This window comes from Melanostigma gelatinosum (assembly GCF_949748355.1).
Source record: "Melanostigma gelatinosum genome assembly, chromosome: 18".
NCBI classification, from domain to species: Eukaryota; Metazoa; Chordata; class Actinopteri; order Perciformes; family Zoarcidae; genus Melanostigma; species Melanostigma gelatinosum.
Window position 1 is genome coordinate 2272327 of NC_136651.1, and position 24945 is coordinate 2297271.

The following is a 24945-nucleotide window of genomic DNA, read 5'->3' on the forward strand; positions in this document are numbered from 1 at the left end:
CTCTGACTTCAAAGCATGTGGGCTGTGACAACATCCTGAGCTCCGATGCTAAAGAGGACCGATGCCGTGTGTGTGGAGGCGACGGCAGCACCTGCGAGGCGACAGAAGGACTCTTCAACGAGTCTCTACCCAGAGGAGGTAAACGCAGCGTTCTGTGACTGCGGATCTCCATTTGTTTATTGAGCTTTCATTGAGTCACCGGAGAAGATTGTGAGTCAAACAAAGTAACTCGTCGTCGCCCTTTTGGCAAAGCAGCTTTTTGTCTCAAACATCCATGAAGCCAGGAAGATAATCTTTCATGGAAATGTGCCCTATTTTTGGTCTTTTTTACCCACCGACCGTTATGTTTCGGACTATTTAGAATTATGCTGTCAGAATATAGATCACAGCATGATATTTCGTCCCATTAATTACATCACGGAGTGCAGAAATCAGGAGTAGAGATCGGGACTTGGTGTTGGCTTTAGCCTGAGGTTGTCTATCGAGAGTTCCAGAGAGAGAAAACATATTTCTCCTTCTATGGTATGGCTAGTAAACCATCTAAAAATACTGTGTGTCCATGTGTGTGTGTGTATGACTGTAAAAAAAGGAGGGGATTGTTTTGTCCTCCTGCGTTGTCCTTTTTGGGTGATTTGGAATGTATTCTATATGTACTCCCTTCGAGTTTGAGTGGGAGAAATGTCCACCTTAACGATCCCCGTACTTGTACTTGCAGGCTACATGGAGGTGGTTCAGATCCCAAAAGGATCCGTTCACATCGAGATCAAAGAAGTTGCCATGTCGAAGAATTACATCGGTGAGTTAAAGTCACATTCAGAGTTACTAATATGAGCTTTTACGAGCTTCATGGATGGTATTGTCAGTCTTCCGGGCTGTAATATCTCAGCGACTATTTGATGGATTGCCATTAATTCTGGTACAAACCTTCAAGGTCCCCTGAGGATGAAGCTCACTGAGTTTGGTGAATGTCTGACATTCCCTCTAGTGCCACCATGAGGTTGATATTTATGTTTTTTAGTGAAATAACCCAACAGCTATCAGATGGATTGCCATGACATTTGGTGCAGTTTTTTCATGTTCTCCAGATGATGAATCCTCATGATTTTTGGGATCCCCTGGCATTTCCTCGAGCACCATCGGCAAGGCCAAAATAATAGTTATCCAGTGAAATATCTCCACATGTACTTGATGGATTGGCACACAATTTTGTAGAGACATTCATGGTCCTCAGAGGATGAAGCTCAATGACTTTGGCAATCCACTGCAACTCTCTCTAGTGCTACCACGAGGTTGACATTTTTGTTTTTTAGTGAAATACCTCAACAACTGTCAGATGAAAGGCCATTATATCTGGTCCATATATTCATGTTCCCCTGATGATGAATCCTAGAGACTTTGGGGATCACCTGGCATTTCCTCTACCACAATCGGCAGGGCAAAGATAATAGGTCTCCACGTAAATATCTCAATATCCACCAGATGGATTGGGACATAATTTCATTCAGACATGCGTGTTCCCCAGATGATTAAGCTCACTGACTTTGGTGATCCCCTGATGTTCCCTCTGGCACGACCAACACAAAGTTGACATTTATGGTTTTACGCAACAACTATCAGATGGATGGCAATATTTAGATCCCCTTGCATTTTTTCTAGCTCCATCTGCAGGGCAAAAACAACAGTTATCCATGTAAGAATCTCGACGTCTACTCGATGGATTGGTACACAGTTTTGTCCAGACATTCGTGTTCCCCAGATGATTAATCACACTGACTTTGTTGATCCCATGGCATTCCCTTCAGCGCCAACATAAGGTCAACGTTTGTGGTTTTAAGTTAAATATTTCAACTGTTATTAGCTGGATTGCCATGGAATTTGTTAGAGACGTTCATGGTCGCCAGAGGATGAAGCTCACTGATTTTAGGTTCCCAATAGTGCCCCCCTTAGGTGGATGTTTGTGGTTTTAAGTGAAATGTCTTGACAACTATTGGATGGATTTCCATCAAATTTGGTTCAGACATTCATGTCCCCCTCAGGATGAATTATCTACTTCAGTTTACGACCAAATACCTGCACAACTAATGACAGCTGCATGGTCATGGTAAACATTACATGCCTGTAGCTCAAAGCACCACTGTGCTGAGTTCAGCCTCCCAGAGGCTGTAGACGCTCTCGTCTTGTTTCACTATCAATCCATCAATCTCGGTAAACCCTGTATTTCACTACAGTGTGGTGAATGTCAATTTGCGACATCGAGCTGTTTCATGTTATCTGTTGGGTTCTCTGTCAACCACATTTCCATGCTTCTCTGTTAAAAAAAAGCGAATTAGAAGATGCCATCGTTAAATCTCCTGTTGCCGAATGTAAAGCCGTAAAAACAGAGTCTGTCGAAACCTCCCTGAATCTTAACACATGCGATGGCCCTCTTGGCACCAGACTCTTCCGCTACGTTCCAGACTAAACAAAAAAATATTTGCAACACCGGCAGCGTCGGACCCAAAACAACCAAACGACCGATTCAATTAAGCCGGTTCTGTGTCTTTTCATGAACAAGAGAAAGACACGTGACAGCGTGTTGAATTCATAGCGGATGGTGTTGATGGAGGGCTTAAGTTACACTTTGCACCGGAGAGCTGCATCAGATTTATAGATTTATAGATTTATATCAGATTTATAGATATATATGATGTCTATATATCAAAGTTTAAAGAGTGCCATTTTGGCGAATGTGTCGGACTAGATTGTCTCTTCCAAGCAATCTGTAACTTTGTTATGAATTTCATCTGTGACCCCGGTGATAAAGATAATATCTTTCTTTTGCAGCATTGTCTGAGTCCGTGCTATTTAGGTCAGCAACGTTTGCTTTTTTTTCGTCAGAATGTTTTATTAAAGCACAGACCGAGTGAGACAATATAAAAATAGAGACCGGCATGCCTGTGGAGACTTGTGTAAACTGCAACGCACAAAATCACAATGCTCACAATCAGTGCCAGATGTGCTAAAAAATGGATTTATTGAGAAGGGGATTGTGATATTCTAAAGAGGAATAAACTATTGTTTGAGGGAGGGAAGAGAGGGGGGAGTCTGCAGAACCAGAGCCAGAGAGACAGAATAGCGAGCGGTTGGATCGTTTCTCTTGAGTTTTGGCCTCATTTCCAGGCAGAGAAAGTGGACATTTTCAGATCTGTTGTGCTTGGAGACCAACTTTTGTTTTGACAACCAGACAGAGTGGTATTCATGAGATTCGTCTAAGCTTTCACCTGAAGTGTGTTTTCTCTCTCTTCCTAAATTAGACGTATGTACATGTCGGTGCACGTGAAAGTCAGCGTTTACAGCGTGTGTGTGTGTGTGTGTGTGTGTGTGTCTCTGCTCAGAAAGCTGACATCAGAGAGGCTGACAATGATGATGATGAACGTTGGCAATGACATCACAGCAAATGATTGTCTCCACCTGTTGTCTGGGCTACTGTTTACTGTCTGCTTCAGCTTTGTGAAAGTACGTCTCGTTCTGTGACTACCTAGCGCTGAAATCTGAAGTGGATGATTATTACATCAACGGAGCGTGGACCATCGACTGGCCCAGGAGGTTTGACATCGCAGGGACGGCCTTCCACTACAAGAGACCCTCCGATGAGCCGGAGTCTTTAGAGGCGCTGGGAGCTACCACTGAAACCCTGATTGTCATGGTAATGAATCATATGTTGTTGTCATGGTAATGAATCATATGTTGTTGTACATCATGCACAAACACCATTGCATGTGTCAAAGGCTGCACACCGTGGGAGCAACTTAGAAACACTGGAGTCTCCTGGACAATTTAAATCTGCAATACCTCATATTTCTTTGGCCCCAGCAATGGTTACATATCATCACATTTTAGGTTAATAGAACAAACTTGTTCGTAAAGAGTCGCTTGTTTGCACATCGAGCAGTCACAGCATTGAATGTAAGTCCTGTGTTCTCTCTCTTAGCTCTGTTTCTGGTCTCCACCGACTCCTGAGGGAAACATCTGTCTCACCACTACGAGAGACACCTTTCAAATCGTTTTCACGTTGTTGTTCTTATAAAATTTTATAACATAGGTTGAATTGTTGAGACTTTGGTCAGTTTGTCGTGGCATACAGAACATAAGTGGGACTTTAATTTCCTGGAACTTGGACACTCAAAATAACTCTGTAGGTCGTCCTGTCCATGTTAGGGCGCAGTTGGTCTGAGTCCACTTCAACATCTGGCTGTTAACCTGAGGTGACCGTCTGCTAGCGGTTTGGGGTTAAAAGTTATTTATATGTGGACATTAAAAAAACAACAATGTTTCACTTGATCTGGAGAGCATCTGTGTTTCGGAGTTTGTTCGTGCATGTTAAACACATCTTTAAAAAGGTTCCAGGACAAGTTTCTCTGCATGTTCGTGTGTTAGCGTGAGCCAACTGATGTTCTGTCGTAATACTCGGTGGTTTCTGCCTCGACATGAATGCTGAAAATACCAGACCACACAGCACCACTGGAATAGACAAGCAACTGGCCACTCGACCACCAGCCATTTCTTTGCGGCTTGCAAAGCGCGACTCCCTCAGTCTCCATCTGCATCCAGCAGACGAATATAAATCCAGAGAGCCTCACTGATGCACAAACAACTGCACTTAAAGCTGCTATCGTCTTTTTTTACTGTGTGTAACGTGAAAGGGGTGGCTTGTCGATAGCAAACCCTCACATAATGATCACCTGACTGTTTTCAGTTTGTTTCAAACCTTCTTATTCCTACTCCGTCTCTTTGCTGCTCCCTCCACAGGTCCTCCTTCAGGAGCAGAACCTGGGAATACGCTACAAGTTCAACGTGCCCATCCAGCGCACGGGGAGCGGGGACAACGAGGTGGGCTTCTCCTGGCACCACCTGCCCTGGTCCGAATGCTCAGCTACCTGCGCTGGAGGTAAGTCTGCACTGGAAGCGAGGAACTCTCCTCTTCTCTCTTCTCTCTGGACTGTTGATGGTCACGGAAACATAGCGGGAGATAATCTTTCCAATGTGGAACCTGTAGTGAAGAACCTCAGGGTGTCCAGCTGAAAAACAGGTGAAGGGAAAGACTCCTCTACAATCGTGAGCTCACTTTACAAAAGATCTCAAATGCAGTCACTTACTTTTATTAATTTGAATTCACTTCCACGCACAAACACTCACATTTCTGCATTTCTTCTTGTGTTTCATGGTTTGCGATTCATTTTTCAATCCATCTCAAACATCTGATCGTTTAGCCGTATCACATACAGTGCAGAGCGTCTTCTATTGTGCGTAAACTAAACTGCTGCACACGTTTCTTACTGTTAAAGTTTATTTTCCTGAGAGAGAAGAACACCGCGTCGACCTTCTGCTGAGCTCCAGTCGCCAGTTGTCTTCTGCAAAAAGAGCCCTCCAAGCATTTTGGTGTTGAACAGCATAACACGCTGCGGGTGTTTAAATTCTTCTTGCATATTTCTAACCTTCTCAAATACTTCATATCTTGTGTGTGTGTGTGTGTGTGTGTGTGTGTCCCATTCTGTAAATCTTCCCCAACCAGTAATTACACAAATGCCGAGGAGCAGTGTGTGGAAACCCAGTATCATAATTTGCGTTTGCTTTCCAAAATCATTACTTTGTAGCAGGAGATTCAGCGCTCTAATAAATTCAATCTGTATATTTTCCATAGTTTGGCCGGAGTAATGAATATGCCGTAATTTCTGTGAATGAGCTGCGCTGCATAGCTTCTGGTTCACCAGCGCTGCACACGGATACGGCCGCTCTTCCACAGCGCTTGTCCTACAAAGTCAAACATTCAGAGTCTGAAACCGCAGTGAAATGTTGACCGTGGCCTCAAGAATGACTAAAGCAAACCTTTTAGCCCAAAAGCAATGGGTTTCATGTAACAATAAATAGTATTCCTTCCCAGTCGTCAAGTGTGGCCTGGACGGGTTTGTAATATTTAGTAAAAGCATGACTGAATAAGCATGTGGGTTTTTCTGAGGAAGGATCTCCAAGTTCGCAGTTTGAAGCTGTTCCTCAGAAAGGGGGGCGCACACACCTTCCCCCCCGTGTTGTAAACATGCCTTTGCATTGTTGATCTCATTTTTCTCTACAGCCCGCTCAGCTAATCGTGCTGCGTTTGCTTAATATATCACTCCCGTAATAAAACCGATGAAAAACATCTTTTGACAGCCTTACAACCAAAACTCCCTTCTACCCCATGCTTCCTCCAAACTGTATTTCACTTCACGCACAGATGGGTAGATTTTCTATACTCTACACACACACACACACACACACACAAACACACACACACACACACACACACACACACACACACACACACACACACATCCATATCTCATTACATCTGCCAGACAAGTCTGCTGTGGGTTACGTCCCATGAGGGCCCAAACGGACCATTTCTGAGTTGGTATGGCACACACACATGCACACACACACACACACAGAAAACACATGCACGCTCTCACACACACACACACACACACACAGTGGGAGGTGTGACACCGATACGGTAGCCCTCACTCTCTCCATCAGAAGCCAAAGTAAAGAGCTCTCTGCTCTGTAAAAGTGATTTGCCAAGATATCCTGCAAAGAATCAGGAATTTACATGTCTGGATTTACTACAGACTGAAAGCGATACCATCTCCGCTCGACACGAGACGACATGTTTCTGAAGGGGGGGGGGGGGGGGTTAGACCAGCTGAGCTCAGTGCTGCCTTATTGATCCGTCCTCCCCCCCCCCCCACTGTTAGGCTCCCAGAAGCAGGAGGTGGTGTGTCGGAGGCTGGATGACAACTCGGTGGTCCAGAACAACTACTGTGACCCGGACAGCAAACCTCCAGAGAACCCGAGAGACTGCAACACAGAGCCGTGTCCTCCAGAGTACGTAACGCTGAGTCGTGGTTGTTTCCATTGTCATCTGATTCATTGATCGGTCTGTTAAATGTACCTGAATAGATTCACTTGACAACAACATGAAATACACGGATATTTGAGTCTTTTCACTTGATAAATGACTTCAATGATTAATTGATTTTGACAATTACCATCAATTATATTGTTAATTCGTCACGTTTTTTCCTGCTCTGCAGCTAACTTTCACCTTAGTTCAGGACTACTAACACAACACTGACATGTTATCAACTTTTGAGGTAAGCGTGTTAGCAATCAGTTGCCGATCTACACGTTGCCATTGAGTTGCACAATGGGAGGAGCATGTCTTGGAAGTATTTTTCCTCATTGATCATCATGAACAGATTCAGAGCAACGACGTCATTCAGTGGTGTTTGTGTCCACCTGATGACTGTGAGGCCAATGTTCTCTCTCTTTTAGCTCCGGGTTTGGTCTCCACCACCTCCGGAGGGAAACGTTTCTCTCTTTTCGCTGCTAAATGCTCCGCTGTGTTCACCGGCTAGTCTCTGACGTCATCGCCTGTTTGGGGTCTTTTTCTTTTGTCTTTGCCGTATTTGGAAACAACGCTGATGAACAACAGTGAGACTGAACCAAAAATAAACCAAAATAATTGGCTGAGAGACGCTGAAATGCTGCGTAAGGCTGAGGAGAACTGTGTCGGTGATAATTCCCCGTAGGTTTGCTGAACCTCGTGCATTACACATAGACATTCGATCCTTTGTTCATGTAAAAATATTGCTTTAAGTTCCTGCATTCAAAGATAAAAACCCTCCATAAAAATGAGACTGACTCGGGATATTAGTTCGCCTTCAATGAGCCCTACTTTGTAAAAATGTGTTTGGAACAGAAAAATAAAAATAAAATGGCCGTGATTTATAACTTCATATGTTAACTATTTTCAGTATTGGAGCCCTAAAAAGTGACCACCTGTGTTTGATTGTTTTGGCCTCGTTGCCGACCCTCGAGGGGCAACGTGCGCGTATACAGGTGGAATATGAACTCATGTTTGGTGGCCAAATGTCTGCAAACCCCCAAAACTGTAGCTGGAAGCATGAAGCCAGACTCTGGAAAAAGAGGGATTAAATGCATCGGGTTGATTAGTTTCAGACTGTCTGAAGAGAGAAACTGATAGTGTCTTAAATCTATTGTATAAGTGGTCATATGCATCCATACATTTAGACTTCACTTATATTCACATCTGTATTCAATGGACACAGACATGTGCTATCTCATTTATTTTCATAGTACTTGAAGGCTGTTGCATGTGTGTGTGTGTGTGTGTGTATTGAGTTACAGTGCACACTGTTTGTGTGTGTTCGGGAGGCAGACGCCCGGCTCTGCAGCCTCAGGAAAGGCCGACCGGAGGAGACGGCGTAAACACAATTGTTTTAGAATAGCCGCGGGTTTTATGGGCTCCAGTAATGAAAGCTAGCACAGATGTTTGAACACGTCGTTAATTCTGTATACATTCCTTCAGATGATGTAATATCTCAGCGCTGGATGTGTTTGGAGGGCTGTTGTCTGGGCAGTTTTATGATTTTGATTCTGAAGTCTGTTGACAGAGGGTTGAATAAGACTTTCCCGGAGACCAAAACTCAGCGGCATTGCTTGGCAAACATGCCGGTTACCTTTCAGTTTATCGGCATCATCTCCATCATCAGGTTTTAATGGCTGTTATGGTTGTTTGTGTACAGATTGAACTAATGAGGAACAATGTGTTTGTGAGCTTCAGAGGGGCTGCTAGGTGGGTCCTTGTTTGAACTTTGGAGGGATCAAGGCTAGCTGTTTCCCCCTGCTTCCAGTCTTTATGCTAAGCTACGCTAACTGTATCCCGGCTCCTGCTCGATACTGAAAGCACAGACATGAGAGTGGTCTTCTCATCTAACTCTCAGCAAGAAAGTGGGAAGGGGAGTCGAATCTGATTGAAACACATGTTTCCTGACCAGGATGTCTTATGTCGCTGTGGTTAGTTGGTGGATCTACAGACACATAACTGGATGAGCACAAGCACTTTTTCATGATGTGTCCCCGTTAAATCAGGAACTGTCTGCTCGAAGAAGAAGTAAACATCATTATTCATTTGACACGTTTTGGTTCTGGATGTGTTTGGTCCGTGGAGTTTTGACTCTGTTGTTTTGGTAATCCCACTTTAATGAAGTCAGCCAGTCCAGAACGTAATGTGATTTTACACTCTGACATGATCAAAGCCTGCTGGTAATGAAGTAACCACAGGGAGCGCAACACACGCTGGTAGTTTTGGTTCTTTTGTTTGGTTTGAACAGATTCTCCGTATGCTTTTCACTACACATTAGATATAATATCATCATCAACTAAATCTCTATTTGCAAAAACAGTCAATGGGATAAAATGTATTAATTAAATTCACAGTAAATAAATAAAATATAAGACAATAATAACCAAGGAATGATAAGAAGTCCCATTTTGACAGATAAATAAAAGATAAATACGTTCACAACTGGTTGACCAAGCATGTGTTAAAAGGCTGCCACCCATTAAAACATGTGTCATTAGATCCATGGGTAGTAAACCTCGTCTTCTCTGAGTTCAGGGTTCGTTTCTTCTGCTCCAACTCTTCCGTCTGTCTCCTCCAGGTGGTTCATTGGCGACTGGTCGGAATGTGGGAAGACGTGTGACGGCGGGATGAGGACCAGGACCGTCCTGTGCATCAGGAAGATCGGCCCCGCCGAGGAGGAGACGCTGGAGGACGCCCACTGTCTGACCCACCGACCCATCGAACGGGAGTCCTGCAACAACCAGTCCTGCCCGCCGAAGTGGGTCACTCTGGATTGGTCGGAGGTATGATATTATTCTCACACTATCTTTTGGCTCATCGGGGCCTGTCGAGGTGAGTTCCTTCTCGCACCTTCTCCTCCTCCGTCTGCAGTGCACACCTAAATGTGGGCCCGGCTTCAAGCACCGCATCGCCTTGTGCAAGAGCAGCGACCTCACCAAGACCTTCCCGCCCGCCCACTGCCCGAGCCACAACAAGCCTCCGGTCCGAATCCGCTGCAGCTTAGGACGCTGTCCACCTCCTCGCTGGATCCCTGGTGAATGGGGACAGGTAGGACGAGGCTCCTTCACGTCGCGTTGTCTCACTTAAAGGGACAGTTCACCCCAAAATATGTTCATCAATCTAGATTGTTTCGGTGTGAGTTACCTCGTGATCTCTGCCTTCCCCTCCAATATATTGGGACTAGTTGACACTCGGCTTGTGATGATCAAAGCGGCAAAAAAATCCCACCTGAAGAACTCAACAGCAACGTCTCTTTCCAGAAACCGTAACCGGGTTTTTCAAGATCTCGAGTAACCGGGTCAGGATTTCAGGAAAGAGAAATGTACTTTTTTATGCGCTTTGAGCGTCACAAGCCGAATGCCGTCCAGTTCCATTATATTGGAGAGAAGGCAGACTTCACACCAACAGAGTCCAGACAGATAAACAGCACCACAGGTAAGAAGAAGGAAGTGGAACTGTTCCTTTAAGCATGATTCTAGAGAGCTTCTCAAACTGCAGTACGCTGGTTAATCCTTTAAAATGATAGCCTGGATGTTTAAAAGACAAAAGATGCTCAGACAGATTCCATGTGTTGGTGAATGGTTAATATAATTTACACCTGGATGACACACTAAGCAGGCCTGTGACGTGTGTGTGTGTGTGTGTCTGCGTAGAGGTTGTCTGTGTGTGCGAGTCCGAGTGCTCCAGCAGGCCTGGAGTTGGTGATCAGCGTCAGGAATATCCTCCGGGCTGTTTGAAGTTTATCTCTGCCTCGGTCCAGGCCCCTCTATCTCTTCCAGGAACACGATTTAGAGGGAAGGCCAAGGAGTAGCATTCTTGGACTCACCCTGACACGACTTAGTGCGCTCAGCGAAGCTGCAGAACTCTTTAGAACACTCAGCTGACTCATGCCGGTGAGGGGACGCCAAAGAAACGTGCGTCACAGAAAGCAGCGCGCGTTGTTCTGCAGGATTTGTCGGCAATTCGGTAAAAGCAAAAAGCGGGATTTTAAACAGCCTGCTCGGATGTTTAGGAGACGGTCACTCTCTGGAGGCGGAGGTGATGTCACGGTTTGAGCACTGTGCCGTTCAGGTCGGAGGTCAAAGGTTAAGAGTCGGGCAGTCCAGGTCACGGCTCTCCCTTGGCTTCTCCTCGTAACGGCCACATGTGCGGCGGCAGACGTCAATAACACACTTTTACAATTCGATCAGAGCCAATGAGAGTGGAACACAAAGCAGAGCTCACTGATAACCTCAGAGCGCTCCATCAAAGAGCCCAGCCGAGGTTAAGACCTCGTGGAGCAGCAGCTGGAGTCTGCTCTTACACAGCACTTTCACATTCATTGCAGATGTGTGTGTGTGTGTGTGTGTGGGTGTACAACCCTCTCCCCTTTTTTTGGGCTGTAATTACAAGCTTCACCCTCGCTGCTCCGGTCCCTTTAAAGCGTCGGAAAGGGGAGATTGTTGCCAGCTACCGAGCTCCTGGTCTCTCATGGCCAAAAGGTCACCGGTTCAAATCCCACTTAAGTCGCAGCATTGACGTACGCCATCTGTCATGGCCGGCAGCGAGTCCTAATAAAGACTCTAATTGTGAAGGGATGACATGAGGGCTCACTGATCTGAGGCAGCCAGAGAGGATCATTGAAGGTGACAGAAAGCCGCTCGCACGCACACACACACACACACACACACACACACACACACACACACACACACACACACAGTGATGGCTGACAGGTGGGTTGTTTCTCCCGAAGTGTAATCATGACGATGCATTTGCGGCCAAAGGTGTGTTTGCATCTGCTGCATTTGTTTTTGTAGTTTTACTGCCAAAGGAGTTTAACGGCCAATCATAGAACCAGCCTCAGTGTTTTATTATAAATAACACCTTTATAGAAGTCAGGTGCACAAGTTGGGTTCAGTACCAGAACCTTTTTCTCCCTCCGTTCTGTTCCAGGCGAGTCCATCAAACAGTCATTTTTCATTAATGCAAAAGGAGGCATCGCTGAGGTTGTTTTCATTACAACACATCAACATTCAACACTCCAATGTCCCATCAATTCTAAATATGACGGCAGTACTGAGGAATCCCAGAAGATTGTAGACGTTCACAACTAAGAAAACAAACTTTAAAACATGCTTCTGTTTTTGCATAAAGTAATCCTGCTCGTCCTCGTCTCCTGCTCTGTTTGCGTCTCAGTCCCCTGACACGCACACATGAGAAAAACATCGCGAGCAACAGTTGAACTCGGTTACTCCGGGTTCACAAACTCAGTCACCGACTGCAGTCAGCTGAATGAGAGAAGGGAAGGTGACTCCGTCTGCTCGCTGCCTGCGTGCCCTGATGATTGGTTGATTGGATCAAGTCATGCAGAGAGAGAGTGTGTGTGTGTGTGTTTGTGTGCAGGCATTACTGAGCATCTGCGTGCATGAGGGAGTGAAATCTTGGAGCACTCAGGGTCACGGAGGGAAAGACGGTCCTCATTTACCTCGTTGCATTTCAGCCTCCGCCGGCTACAGCCGTCCCGTGCAGAGCCCATACGTGTGTTGTGTTCTCTGTTGCAGTGTTCGGCCCAGTGCGGCCTCGGCCAGCAGATGAGGACGGTGCAGTGTCTGTCGTACACCGGGCAGCCGTCTAACGACTGCACCGAGTCCCTCCGACCCACCACCATGCAGCAGTGCGAGAGCAAGTGCGACGCCACCCCCATCGCAAACGGCGACGGTAAGACGAGGACAGCGCTGGAAAATGTGAAAGAAAAGAAATTCCCTTCACGAGTTTCTTCTTGTGGTCGCCAGACGCACGCAGGTTTCTCTTGAAACCTGCAGCTCCTCTAAGGCAGATGTGAATACCTACTGTGCTGCGCTGCGCGCTGCTTTCACGCAGAGCGCCTCTTGAGACGGTTATAAGCCGTCTCTATCTTCATCCTCACTGTTCTGCTGTGACCTAAACACGCTTGGATGACACACTCCTCTACACTTTGCCAGCCACATTAATCTTTCCAGTGAGGTTGGCCGCTGGTCAAAGTGAATCAGCGCAACCCTCCATATACACTTACACATGATGGATGGCCATTCGGATGCATAGAGAAGGGCCTTTCGATTAGCCTGAATGGAAAACGTGAGCAGCGTTTACAGGCTGGCTAATGGGATTAGCTGGAGGCTAATTGTTCCTTTACGGAGAGCAGTGAGGCAACGTCTCGTTTCATTTGGCTCTGCGGAGGCAGGGGCCAAAGCCTAATAAGGGAAGACACTCTGATCGTGATAAGGCATTTAGAGCACTGCCTGTCCGCCATCCAGCAAGCAGTGTGTGTGTGTGTGTGTGTGTGTGTGTGTGTATGGTAGGGATGGCAGGAAGCCCAGTTAGCGAACGGGCCAGAATCTGTCTCAGCTTCAGCCTCTGCGTCCAAGTATAGCTGCAGAGTTTGAGTGTGTTGAGGTCTCGGGGAGCAGGTTGGCCCCGTCTCTTCCTCTCATGTCTTCTGGGAGTCACGGCGATCAGCTTCCCATTTTTCAAAATAACCCAGAAGCTCATTTAAAAGCACCGTTCTGAAGGTATTTCCAGAATCCTTAAAGACTAATTATAAGCTTTCAAGGATAATTTATCGTCATTATGCAACTCAGGGTCGCACAACGAAATGCAGTTGTTGCTCAACGAAAACATGACGAACAACAAGGATAAGGATGTTTATTGGCATCGTACGAACATACTACGAAAGACAAGACGATTTAAAAACAAGACATTAAATAAATATATCCGAGATAAAACGAGATAAAGACAAATCAGTAGCGCAAAAAAAAACATTCTCTGAGCAATACGGCCGACATCTCAACATAACAAATGTCATCTTTTCTAATTCTTCACTCTTTTCCCAAAACGATCTGTTTTCTGTCTCCAGAGTGCAAAGATGTCAACAAAGTGGCCTACTGCCCGCTGGTGCTGAAGTTCAAGTTCTGCAGCCGTGCGTACTTCAGGCAGATGTGCTGCAAGACCTGCCAGGGACACTGACACCTCTGAGAGCGAAGCAGAGACAACGGCTGGAGAGAAGATGGAGGGAGGCTGATGGAGCGCTGCAACGGGAGAGAGGAAGAGAAACAGGGCAGAGAAAGAAAACCCCGAAACCTCCGGACACGTGGAAGGCACGCAAGGGTTCCCCTGTTTATCACGGCCGGCCCTCCGGCCCTCCGTCGTGGTGGAGCCTCAAACCACTGCTCAGCCCCCGACGCTGACACAAACTGATTTTGTCACTTCTGTGAAGTGGAACTTTGGAAGATTATTCGTTGGTGTTATTTTTATTATAATAATAATTATCGACATCATTGTTAGTCTTCCTTCGTGTTTGTTGTTTTTAATGAATCCAAAGTGCTGGACACGTCGCTCGCAGAGGATGCTACCCCTGGAGACGGGCGGAGGGGAGGATGCTATCCCCAGAGACGGGCGGAGGACTGCTCGCTAGAAGACGGAGGGGGGGGGGGGGGGAGTCGGAAGTGTCGGGCTCCCGTCTTTGGGACGACCGTGATGGTGTGATGGTGCTATCGGCAGGCAGACCTTTGGCTTCGGTGCACTTTTTCCGTGTCAACACTTTTTGCCAATTTTCCCGCTCAGATCCGGTGTACTGTATATTTATTGTACAATTCCAAACAGAGCCGAGATATCGTCAGACAGCAGCCGACTGTCACGGAGGGGAACGTGATGGAATTCATATTCAACGTCTCTGTGCATTACACACCGTAACATACGTTAAACCCTGATATACTGTAAGGATCTGTATATTATATATGATGTTAATCCAGGACCAGAAACTACGCGTGCTTATAGGAGGATGTTTGAAACACCTTTTCTTTCCCCAGACGGGTGCCTTAGTTCCTCACACTTACATAACGTAACTTACATCCGGTGTCAGTGATCATGAAGACGTTGTCGGACGGTGCCACATGAAACACTTTCACCCAACTGGCCTTTACCAAACATCCCACTGAGGAGCTCTCAGTTCACCTTTGAAGGATTCATCTTGAAGGAGCATATTCTACGAAGCGGTTTGTTCAGTGGAGTCACTATTTCTTTATCTTCCAGGCTGGATGATTATTTAATCACGAGTTGTCATGTTTTTGTATTTAAGAAGCAAGCAGAGCCGTCATTGTTTCAGCGCTGATGAGGGTTAAAGGAATCGTTTACATTCGAGAAGACCCCTCTCACGTCTGTACTGTCAATATGGAGCTTTAGCCAGCGGGCTTAGCTTAGCATAAAGACTGGAAACAGGTGGAAACAGCTAGCGTTGCTTTGTCCAAGCGTAAAAAACATCAACCTACCAGCACCTCTAAAACTCCCAGCTTCTTTCTAATTTCTTTAATACGTCCAAAAACATGAAAGGTTGAAGATGAAATCACAAATAGTGCCGTTGGCTGCTGACTCTGACTGCTTCAGTTCAGCAGGATGTTTTACGCTTTTGTGTTTTGGTCAGGATTGAAAACCCAACATATTTTGTGGATTTTAGAGTGGCTATGTGTTCCCCCTTGTTTCCAGTGTTTATGCTAAGCTAAGCTAACTGTCTCCCGAGTGTGGTTTTGTTTTTGGTCAACAAACATGAGAGTCATGTCAAACTTCTCGTCTAAATCTCAGCAAGAAAATTAATATGCATGTTTCCCAAAATGTCTGAACTATTCCTTTGAGTACGGGGCCAGTGCTCATATACACGCATTATGAATCTGTTGCCAGACCACGTTTTCAGGCTTCAGTCAAAGTTACCCCCTCGTCCTCTCACCATCCTGCAGTAACAAAGGTGCTTTTCTCCTCTTGTATTTCGTTTTGCTCCTTCCATGGAGAACTGTGTTTACCTCTTCTTTTCCTCCCGCTCGGCTCCGAGGGTTACGGCCTTCCCAGGCTTCTGGTGCTTCCATTCAACCCTCCAGTGTGCTTAAAAGTGAGGCTGGATCCAAACAATATGAAATAATATCCTCGTCAATATCTGTGTTGGTAAATGCTGGTCATGTTATTGTTTTTGTTTGTATCGGTTTATACCTCACACTGGGAATTTCCATTGTTAACCGTGTTTTGTGTGGACACTCGCCCGGTTGTGGCCGACCGGCCCAGGTGGCAGTTCCTGCTGGTGTCGTGGGCTTGTGAAACACACACACACTCGTTATGGAGCTACAGAAGGACTCTGAGAAAACCCTGAAAGACAATTAAGGAGAGTGCAAGAATCTCATCGAAGCTCTTCACAACTAATTTCAAATTTTGCTGCTGCTACTTTTTTTTTGTAGCCACCTTCAGTATGACGATGTGGAGCCGATTTTAATCGGTTACCAGACCTCGAGTGAGGCCGGTGGGAAGGGACAGCGGATGCTGAGAAGCGTTTGAAATCAATTCAAACTGCTTGGACCAACTCGTCTACTGGCTGCGGGATACGAAGCCTCCAGATATTAAAGAGAAGTGAAATCACTCAAACTGGTACTCATTGCTGTGAACTTGGATGTTTGAATGTCACATTGCTTATACCTGTACCTAAAGTGCAAGATAAATGAAAAGCATCATGTGATTAGTTGCGTATATTTTATATTCAGTATTAATGTTGGTACACTGTTACTGATTTTTTTTTTTTCAAATGTAAATGATATGCTAATTTATTGCGTTGTCTCACTTGTACATTTAATTCACTGCATGCAAACTGAACTTTAGCATGGTGAACAAATAATGCAGTGATGCAGCCCCTTCACCAGCCTCCCCCCCCCCACCACCCCTCCTCCTTTTAAAAAAAAGTAGATACAATAAAAAAAAGAGCAGCTTTTAAAGAGACTCATTGGATTCATTATTTTCCGCCGCTTGTCAAAAACATCGAAACATGTCTGTGCAACATTTCCAGTGATGTGCACAGTGATGCCTGAGAGGGGAGAAGAGCTCCCGGAGCCTGGATGCTCCGTTCTCACAGGCTTTAGGAGACTCTTGTCCTTTCACTCAACTCTTGGAAAGCACCCACAGCATGAGAACAGCTCGTGGCATCACACCAAGGTTACCCGGTACCAACCGCTGAAGAAGTCCATTCATTCGCTGCCTGAGTTTAAGGTGACATAACCGGAGAAGGAGGGCAATGTTTTGTAAAATATTCTTTTTTTTTTGTTTGTCCTTAATCTACCTAACTCCTGCATCATCATCTGAGATTCAAACACAATAAACGTCAGCGTCGACACACCATTCTGAACTGTCCCCGCTCTGTTGCCATAGCTTTGGGTTCGGCTCTCTCCTTCCTCTCATTTCGGGCCTCAAGTGTCTGGATTCAGTCTTTGGGGAACTGCCGAGGTTTCCGCTCTCCTTGGTAATTAATTCCAAACAAACAGTAACTAGCCCACTTGGCGGGGAAACGCTGCCGTCTCCTTCTAATCCAACAGTGTCCAATTACAGAGGGAGACAGATGGCCTGTTTGGGCTAATGTAACCAGTTTAGAATACCTGTACGTCTGGCCCGGCTTCTGTCTCCGCGCGCTGGCCCGGCTGTGATTACATTGGTGCTAACCTGCAGAGCTGAGGGCGACCAGGAGAGGTGATGGAGTTCATCTGCAGATGACCTGACCGTCCCGAGGTGGCGACCTTCACACGAAACATTCACACACATATTCGCACATACGCCGACGACAGCTCATTGTAGATGAAACATACAAACAACAGGTTTTCTTTTGGATACTGTGCGTGTGCACTCAGCCAAGAGGCCTCAAGATGATCGAGTTCATGACAACACATGATGCCTCGCAGCTGATTGATTTTGATCAGTGAACGATCCAGACAGTTTTAGGAATGAAAGTAGATTTGTGGTTTCAGCACTGTAACGAAAGTGGTGCACTGAAATAAAGCTGCATATGTTTTCCAAAATATGTGGATGTAATCCTGAAAAGATGTCCTTGTGTCATCGATTTCACCAACATAACTGAGTGCAAACCTTTCCCCTGTTGTGAAACAGCTTTCACTCTCACAGGAGGGCCAATTAAAGTGAACGGTGCGACACACGATGGCTAAGAAGCTACGATAGCGTCACTTCGGTTCTCCATCCGCTCACTTGGTCAACGGCTCAAATTCAAAGTTGACCTTAATGGGAAAAATGTGCACAGATTGCTGGTGTGAGCAGATCTTTCAACTTTATCAGAATGAAACGTACTGTAACCCTCTTATTCCACTGTGTTGGCTTCATTAGTCGAGGTGATACGTCCCATGTGTATTTGACTGAATATGTGACGAGGTGATTTCCCAGTGCACAGAGCTCACAGGCTGCTTATGATAAGAGGTGTGGAGAGGATAGGGAACAGATTTCTCCTCTTCTGCAGGATTAAGCACTTCAAATGGAAACTACTGACAGTGAGAGAAGCCATTGCTGTCGCTTATCAGCCATTAAATATTCCCCACAGGCCGCATGACAAAACAAAGGTGTGCAAAATGCGCCGCGGTACTAAGAATCCAGGAGGACGCACGGAAACTGACGGAAACCTGCACAAAATTGCTCAAATGTTAAAATCAGCATCCCATTGGAACTGCCACGTCATCATCGGCTCCCAAGAAGACATGTGGCATTGCTCTTGGCCGTGGTCCTGAGGACAACTCATAGCACTCAACCTAAAGAAAGTGGCTGTTGTATTTCTCCAGCCGGGAGGTGTGAGGATTAGCATAGCGACAAACAACATAGCTCTCTTCAGCGTTTATCATCCTTAATCAAAGTCGCTGTGGTACCGCAGTGTCGTTGATGAGAGCTTGAAGCGCTTTTGGACACTTTTGAACATAGTGCAGCAGGACAAACGGCTCCAGATGGTGTGGGTGGAGGCAGTGCATGCACGGACCGGGGTGGGGGGGGGGGGGTCCTGTCAGGCAGGAATGCTGGCCTGGGGATGGCAAGGTCACGGCTGCAGCACCTGCTATCTACTGGGCTCTGCTTGGGCTCTGTCCCGTTAAGCCCCGCTGCTCTTTCCCACAGCTGAGGCCCAGATTGAACCTTCCGAGGACGATATCAAAGCCCTGAAGGGCACATGGCTGCAGAGAGGGCAGCAGACACCCCGTCGCATGAAGCGGGAGGATGTGTGGATTTCTTTGTTTTTACCTTCACACCTTCAAAGATGAGAAGAGAAACAACCGTGGCCTCTTTCAAAGCTGTTTTTCTTCCCGTGTCAAGAGCTGTGCACTTTCCTTATCAGCTGTGAACCAAACACACAACTGTGCACACGGATGCTGTGACCCAAACATTTTTCTGCATTTATAAACAGGACAGTTCCAGAGTGAGCCCAGTCACAACAAGTGGCACATTGAAATGCAATTGCTCGATGGTGCAAAATCCCCTTCCATTATAGAAATGCGAAGTTAGAGACGCCGTTTACGTCTCTGGTAGTGGCAACGACCACTCAATCACTGTGTAGCCCCGCCCTAAAGCATCCCCTGCTTTATGGTCTGTGTGACTCTAAATGGACCATAATGTACTAAATGAACATCATGCTGTGTTGAAGAAGACTTGAAACTGGAGATTGAGACATAAACTCATGTTTACAATGTTTACTGAGGTAATAAATCAAGAGAGAAGTAGAGTCATTTTCTCATAGACTTCTATACAACCAGAGGAGTCGCCCCCTGGTGGACATTAGAGAGAATGCAAGGGGTGTGTGTGTTTTTTATGAGCGGGAGCGTCTTCTTTTTGAATTGTTCCCAATGAGGACACCTTACACCTTGACTGCAACGGATCGTCCTCTTTGCTCTAAAGCGGTAACAAGCTCATCCATACAAAGTATGAGGGCAAGCATGTTCCGGTTGGTGCTCACGGTGAAACAACTACGTGAAACAAATAGATAGTTGCCCGAATAGATATAAAAAAGCCAAAGAGTGTTGCCAGTCTAGTTTGTGTATGAAAAAATAGTGATGGAAGTAGTTGTGTGAAGAAAGGAAAACTGAAGCTTACGTAATCAGCGTACTTTCTCACCTCTGCACACATGACATGCTGCATGAAACGGGCGTACTTGTCAAAGTACGTGAGGGAGCTTCAAGAATACCGAAGCCTTAGATCTTCAGGTTCTGTATGGGTAGCGGCTCAGCAGGTAGCTGGGTCACCTTTAAAGGATTTGTTCCTATTGTCCTCTGTCAGCAAGAACGACAGCAGATAAATGGATTAAGTGTATAAAAAATCAATAGCCAATCACTTAGGCCAATGGAGTAAAGCCAAGAGCTTGTGCTTGGTTGTGGATGAGGCTGGATTCCACTGTGTGTGTGTGTGCGTGTGTGTGTGTGTGAGTGAGTGTCACCATTTGGGGAGATGGTGCTCTTGAACGGCACACTCTACGTACAGCATACTTAAGGACCTACTCTCTCTCTGCAGAACATTATGAAATCCATCAGGAATGAATTACGTCGTGATTCAGCCTCTTCTGCTGCTACCGCCCAGAGCTACTAAATGACAGCAAGCTAATGAGGACAAATGATAATGGGGCCGTACGGCATCACAGGAAGCTACAGGGCTCACGGTTATTACTCTGTTCGGTTACATTGTAATGCTGCGTCTGTCGCCGTTTCATCGCCCACATGTCCTTCACTCTCGACAGGGAGAAGGTGAATCTTTGTATGCACGCATCCAGAGGAGGCACATTGAAGGTTTGACAGCAACCGTGACGGCCGCCGTAATGAGGAACCCTCTTCAAGATCTATTCTTTCAGGAGCTTGTAGCTGTAATGATGTTCCGCACTAACAATGTGTTTTATGGAGGAATAATTCATCCTATTTTATAGTGTGTGTTGGTTGTCCTTAATGTAATCTCTCTGTGCTTTCATTACAATGAAAAAGTGGCCGTAAAGGCAAAATGATCTGCTTGCAAGCAATTTTATTAATTGACGAGAGATTCATCAATCAATCGCGCGCCAAAGAGAACAAAGTCCTATTTCACGTGTAGGTCAATTGATGGAGACAAAAATTTGGTAAGCCAACTCTATATCATGTCTCTGAGAATTCACCGAAACTCTTTTTTACGTCAAAATACGAGATGCAGAAGAAAGACAATGACATGGTTCATGACTATATACTGTATATACTTTTACTAAACAAATAAAAGGTAAAACAAATAAATACATATATATATATATAAATATAATCGAAGCAAATTAAACATTAGATATTAAAGCCACTACGAGGAATTTAGTGTTGATTCTGTTGGTCCCTGTGGACTAAAGTGGTAGTGTGTCTGAGCACCAGAGTCCCTTTAGAAAACCTCATTTTACTGCAGCAGGGTCTGACAGTCGGCCCTTCAGTCCTGGTTCTGGTTCTCCCGTGCCTCCCTTCCCTCCAGCGGGTCCAGCAATATGTCCTGGGTCTCCAGCAGCGTGGTGTCGGTGTTGGCTCCCAGAGAGGACCCGACCCGGTGGCACCGATAACGAGCACTAACGACATATAAAAATAGCCAATCTTCTTGCTGACTGTCTTGTTTAGTTATGTAGTTTATATAGAAGCATCAGGATTAAACTGAGACAGTTTCATAACCAGTTAAAAGTCCAGTCACAGTGATAGTTTACATTGTTGATTTAGCTATTTTAATTTGTGTACTGTCCCTTTAATACGTGCTGTGGTAACAGCCAATCAGTGCAGCTGTAATACTGGAGAAAAAGAGGAACGATAGAAAGAGAATATAGATAGAAACCTGATAGAAACTAGCAACAGATACGTTCAAAATGAGTGAGAAGAGAGAAAATAAGTGGAAAGAAGAAACTAATTTTGGAGGATTTTGTCGTTTCTGGATTCTACTTCCGGTTGAGTTTTAAACAAAGATCCAGTGAATGTTCTCCCCCATATTAATTAGCATGCTATTACCTTGGTTTTCAAGCTAAACGTGATGCCGAAATTGCCAGTAGCTAAGCTAAGACAGTAGTCCTCCTCTAGTACTTAATTTTGTTACAAAATATGTAAGACTAAAATATATTTTGTGTGTATTTTACTGCTGTACAACCAGGGTTTTATTGTGAGGATCACACCGGAAGTTGGAGAACAAAGATGGCGGGCCACCCGGAGGACAAATCAGGTAGGACAACTGCGAGACCTTTAGTATTTTGCCTCCACAAGCAGTGGAAGTAACTCATGTTTTCATGTAAAGGACTAAGTCAGTATGTTTTAGAAGCATATTTTGATGATAGAAATAATATCGAGAATCGTGACATGAAATTTAAATTTTGTCCCATGCCTTGTGTTAAGTATTTACGAATGTAACTTTTAGGAGTGGCAAATATCGGGAATTAATAGTTGAATTGAGGCACAATGACTTCAATGAAGATGCCACAAAAGTCAGGGTGGGTTAACTGCCATGACTGGATTATTGTTGAAGAGTATTTAATAAAACTGTAAAAGAAAGAACTAGGAGAGGAGATAATGAAGTAATTAGGGTCCATCCTCTGGGAACAATGAATATCTGTACACACTTTTGTGCCAATCCATTTTTAAAGCTGCACAGTAGACATTTCACTGGATAATTGAAAATATTTCAGTCAGAGGATTACCAAAGTTATTAGGATTTATTCTCTGGGAGTATTTCTACCAAATTTTATGACAATCCATCAAATGGTTAACATATTTCAGTCTGGACCAAAGTGGTGGAGCGACCGAGCCTCACGGCCTAAAGCCATCATTGATAAAACCATAATGACCAAATTTAACAATAAAACATAATATTACTGCACATATTCTGTGACTGGTTGGCATTGTCATCCACATTTAAACCAATCATTTATATATCTCGCCAAAACTCAATATTATACTAATAATCTCTTACGATATGGACTCGACCATAAATGGAAACATTTCAACCAGGAGGTTGGATAACAGCGGCCTTCCATGTAACTCAATGCTAAATATTCTTTCAGTTTGAGGTGGAAGTATTTCTGAGGTTTGCTTTTTTTGAGTTTAACCTTGTACTTAGTTGTAGTCCTGGGCTTAATTTATTGTTTACACTCGTTTCCTTCTGTGTGAAGAGAAATAGCATTCATTCCCGATCAGTCCTGTCCAACTGCTGTGGTATTAGAACTTTCACGGGCAGGCCTGACTTGGACCTCATGCTTGGAAGACGTAGAGGAATGAATATGCTGTTGTTAATGTCCAGAGCTCTGCACCATTTCCTTCTTCTTCTTCTGGCATCTCTCTGGCTCACCTCTGCACCGACGTCTCCTCTTCACGGTGTCTTTGAGTAGCCTTCACTATGATCTGCAGAACATAACACATCTACTTATTTTTTCGTATGTTCTTACAAGTCTGCATGCTAATATAGCTGTGCAGTATAATGTGAGAGAAGAGAAAACGAAGAAGTGGTGTCATGGGGAAGAGAGAGAAAAATAAGCTTTTATAATAGCTCTTAAATATGATCAGTGACATAAGGACATTTATCCAAGTGAAGCGTATTAAAGGAGAAGGGGGCCCTGATTCAGCTCAGTTTAAAGGATAGCGTGACATTTTTCCGAGTCTTAAAACAGTACCTACATGTCCATATGTACATGAAAAGAGCTTCTGGTGACTGCAAGTCTTCCTCCTGTCCGAACTGGCTGTGAAGAGTTCTCTTCTTAACTTTCCCCACGTTTTGCTCTTGTAACATGAAGGCAGTATTCCAATGGTTTACCTCTCAATCGTCAACAAAAGATAAAATAATAATAATAAGCCGTGTTAGCTTTCCAAGGGGGCCGCTTAAAGTGATGCAACGTGCAAAGGAAGAGCTAAAGGTTGAATGCAAATACACAACAACAAGAGGACATATGGAAACAAAGAGAGCAGAAAGGAATCCCCCGTCATAAAGGAAGTGTTGGTTGAATTTCTCAGAGATGAGGAGGATTATCTGGCTATATTTAGCCCTTACTCACGAGTGCTTGTAGAATAGCTTGATAATGCTATTACCGTTCCATCTCATCCCGTAGTCACGTGATCAGCAGCACAGAGCGGTGTTTCCTGCTCCGAGAGTTAAATGTTCACCTGGTAGCTGCCGGAGAGGAATTGTCTCTTCTCTCTGGTCTCCCCTCTAATCATGAATGACTCTTTTAAAAAGGCAAAAAGGCTCATTTATCTGATCCATCAGAGGATTTCTGTGCATCTTCCACTCTCACTCTGACCTGGACCCAGAAGCACACAGCCGGTTAGATCACTGCATCACCTGGTTTAGATTTGCGGCGGCTCGGGCCGAGCCGGTCTCATAATGTAACATTAACTCTCTCTTCCTGTTCCATATGAAAAGTTAAGCATAATCCCAGAAGGGCAGTAAAGAATCGTGTGCCGGCCGAATGCAGCTCCTGGTCACACACATGGCCGTGGCATATCATTTAACCAGCGCAGTGAGGTAAAGTCTTTGGGTTTGAACAGCTCCGTTTTCTTTTTTATAAGCGCGGACTGCCCCAGTGGTGACCTGAGCAGTGTGGCAGATACAGATATAAAATGCTCCAGGCCGGTTAGGCCATCACCGGTTCCCTCCTCAGCATTAAAGGAATAGTTAGACACCACTCTCATATCCGCTAAATATGAAGCTACAATCAGGAGCCGGTTAGTGAGCTTTGGAGGTGCTGGTATGAGATGAGATGTCTTTATGCTAAGCTAAGTGCCTCTTCGCTGTACCTTCATCTTTAACAGAAAGACAAGACAAACAGTACTGTATTACTCTGCTGTTCATTAATTAAAGTGGGAGGAACTTATAACTGGTTCTGAACTGGTCTCAGTGTAGTCCTGATCCTCTATCAGACCTCCATCAGTAAAGAGACCATCAGAGAGAAGATGGTCTGTTTCTATCGAGTTATTCTTGAGAGGTTTTCTAAAGAGACTCTGGTGCTCAGAAACTCTACCACTTTAGTCCACAGGGGCCGCCAGAACAACACCAAATTAAAGTTCCTCGTAACTTTAACTTACAGGTTTTAGCATTAAGGTCGTGGATGGTGGTGCTGTACTGGACTGCATTGTATTCAGAGCTTTACAATACTCTGCTCACCTTCACGTATGTTGATGGGAAAGAAAACATAGAAACACCTCAGTGTTCAGTGACATTCA

At 45.0% G+C, this 24945-nt stretch overlaps 1 protein-coding gene across 2 annotated transcripts in view; it reads left to right on the forward strand.

Moving 5' to 3' along the window:
• adamts6 (ADAM metallopeptidase with thrombospondin type 1 motif, 6) overlaps window positions 1-14348 on the forward strand; it is a 45626-nt gene extending 31278 nt beyond the window's left edge. For both annotated transcript variants that reach the window (XM_079289020.1, XM_079289021.1), the window contains 9 exons: window positions 15-138; window positions 716-796; window positions 3522-3685; window positions 4789-4927; window positions 6771-6900; window positions 9543-9747; window positions 9836-10012; window positions 12508-12664; window positions 13839-14348. In XM_079289020.1, coding sequence (XP_079145146.1) covers window positions 15-138; window positions 716-796; window positions 3522-3685; window positions 4789-4927; window positions 6771-6900; window positions 9543-9747; window positions 9836-10012; window positions 12508-12664; window positions 13839-13948 — 1287 coding nt within the window. In that variant the 3' untranslated portion in view covers window positions 13949-14348. The remainder of the gene's footprint in view (window positions 1-14; window positions 139-715; window positions 797-3521; window positions 3686-4788; window positions 4928-6770; window positions 6901-9542; window positions 9748-9835; window positions 10013-12507; window positions 12665-13838) is intronic.
• The last annotated feature ends 10597 nt before the right edge of the window (window positions 14349-24945 follow it).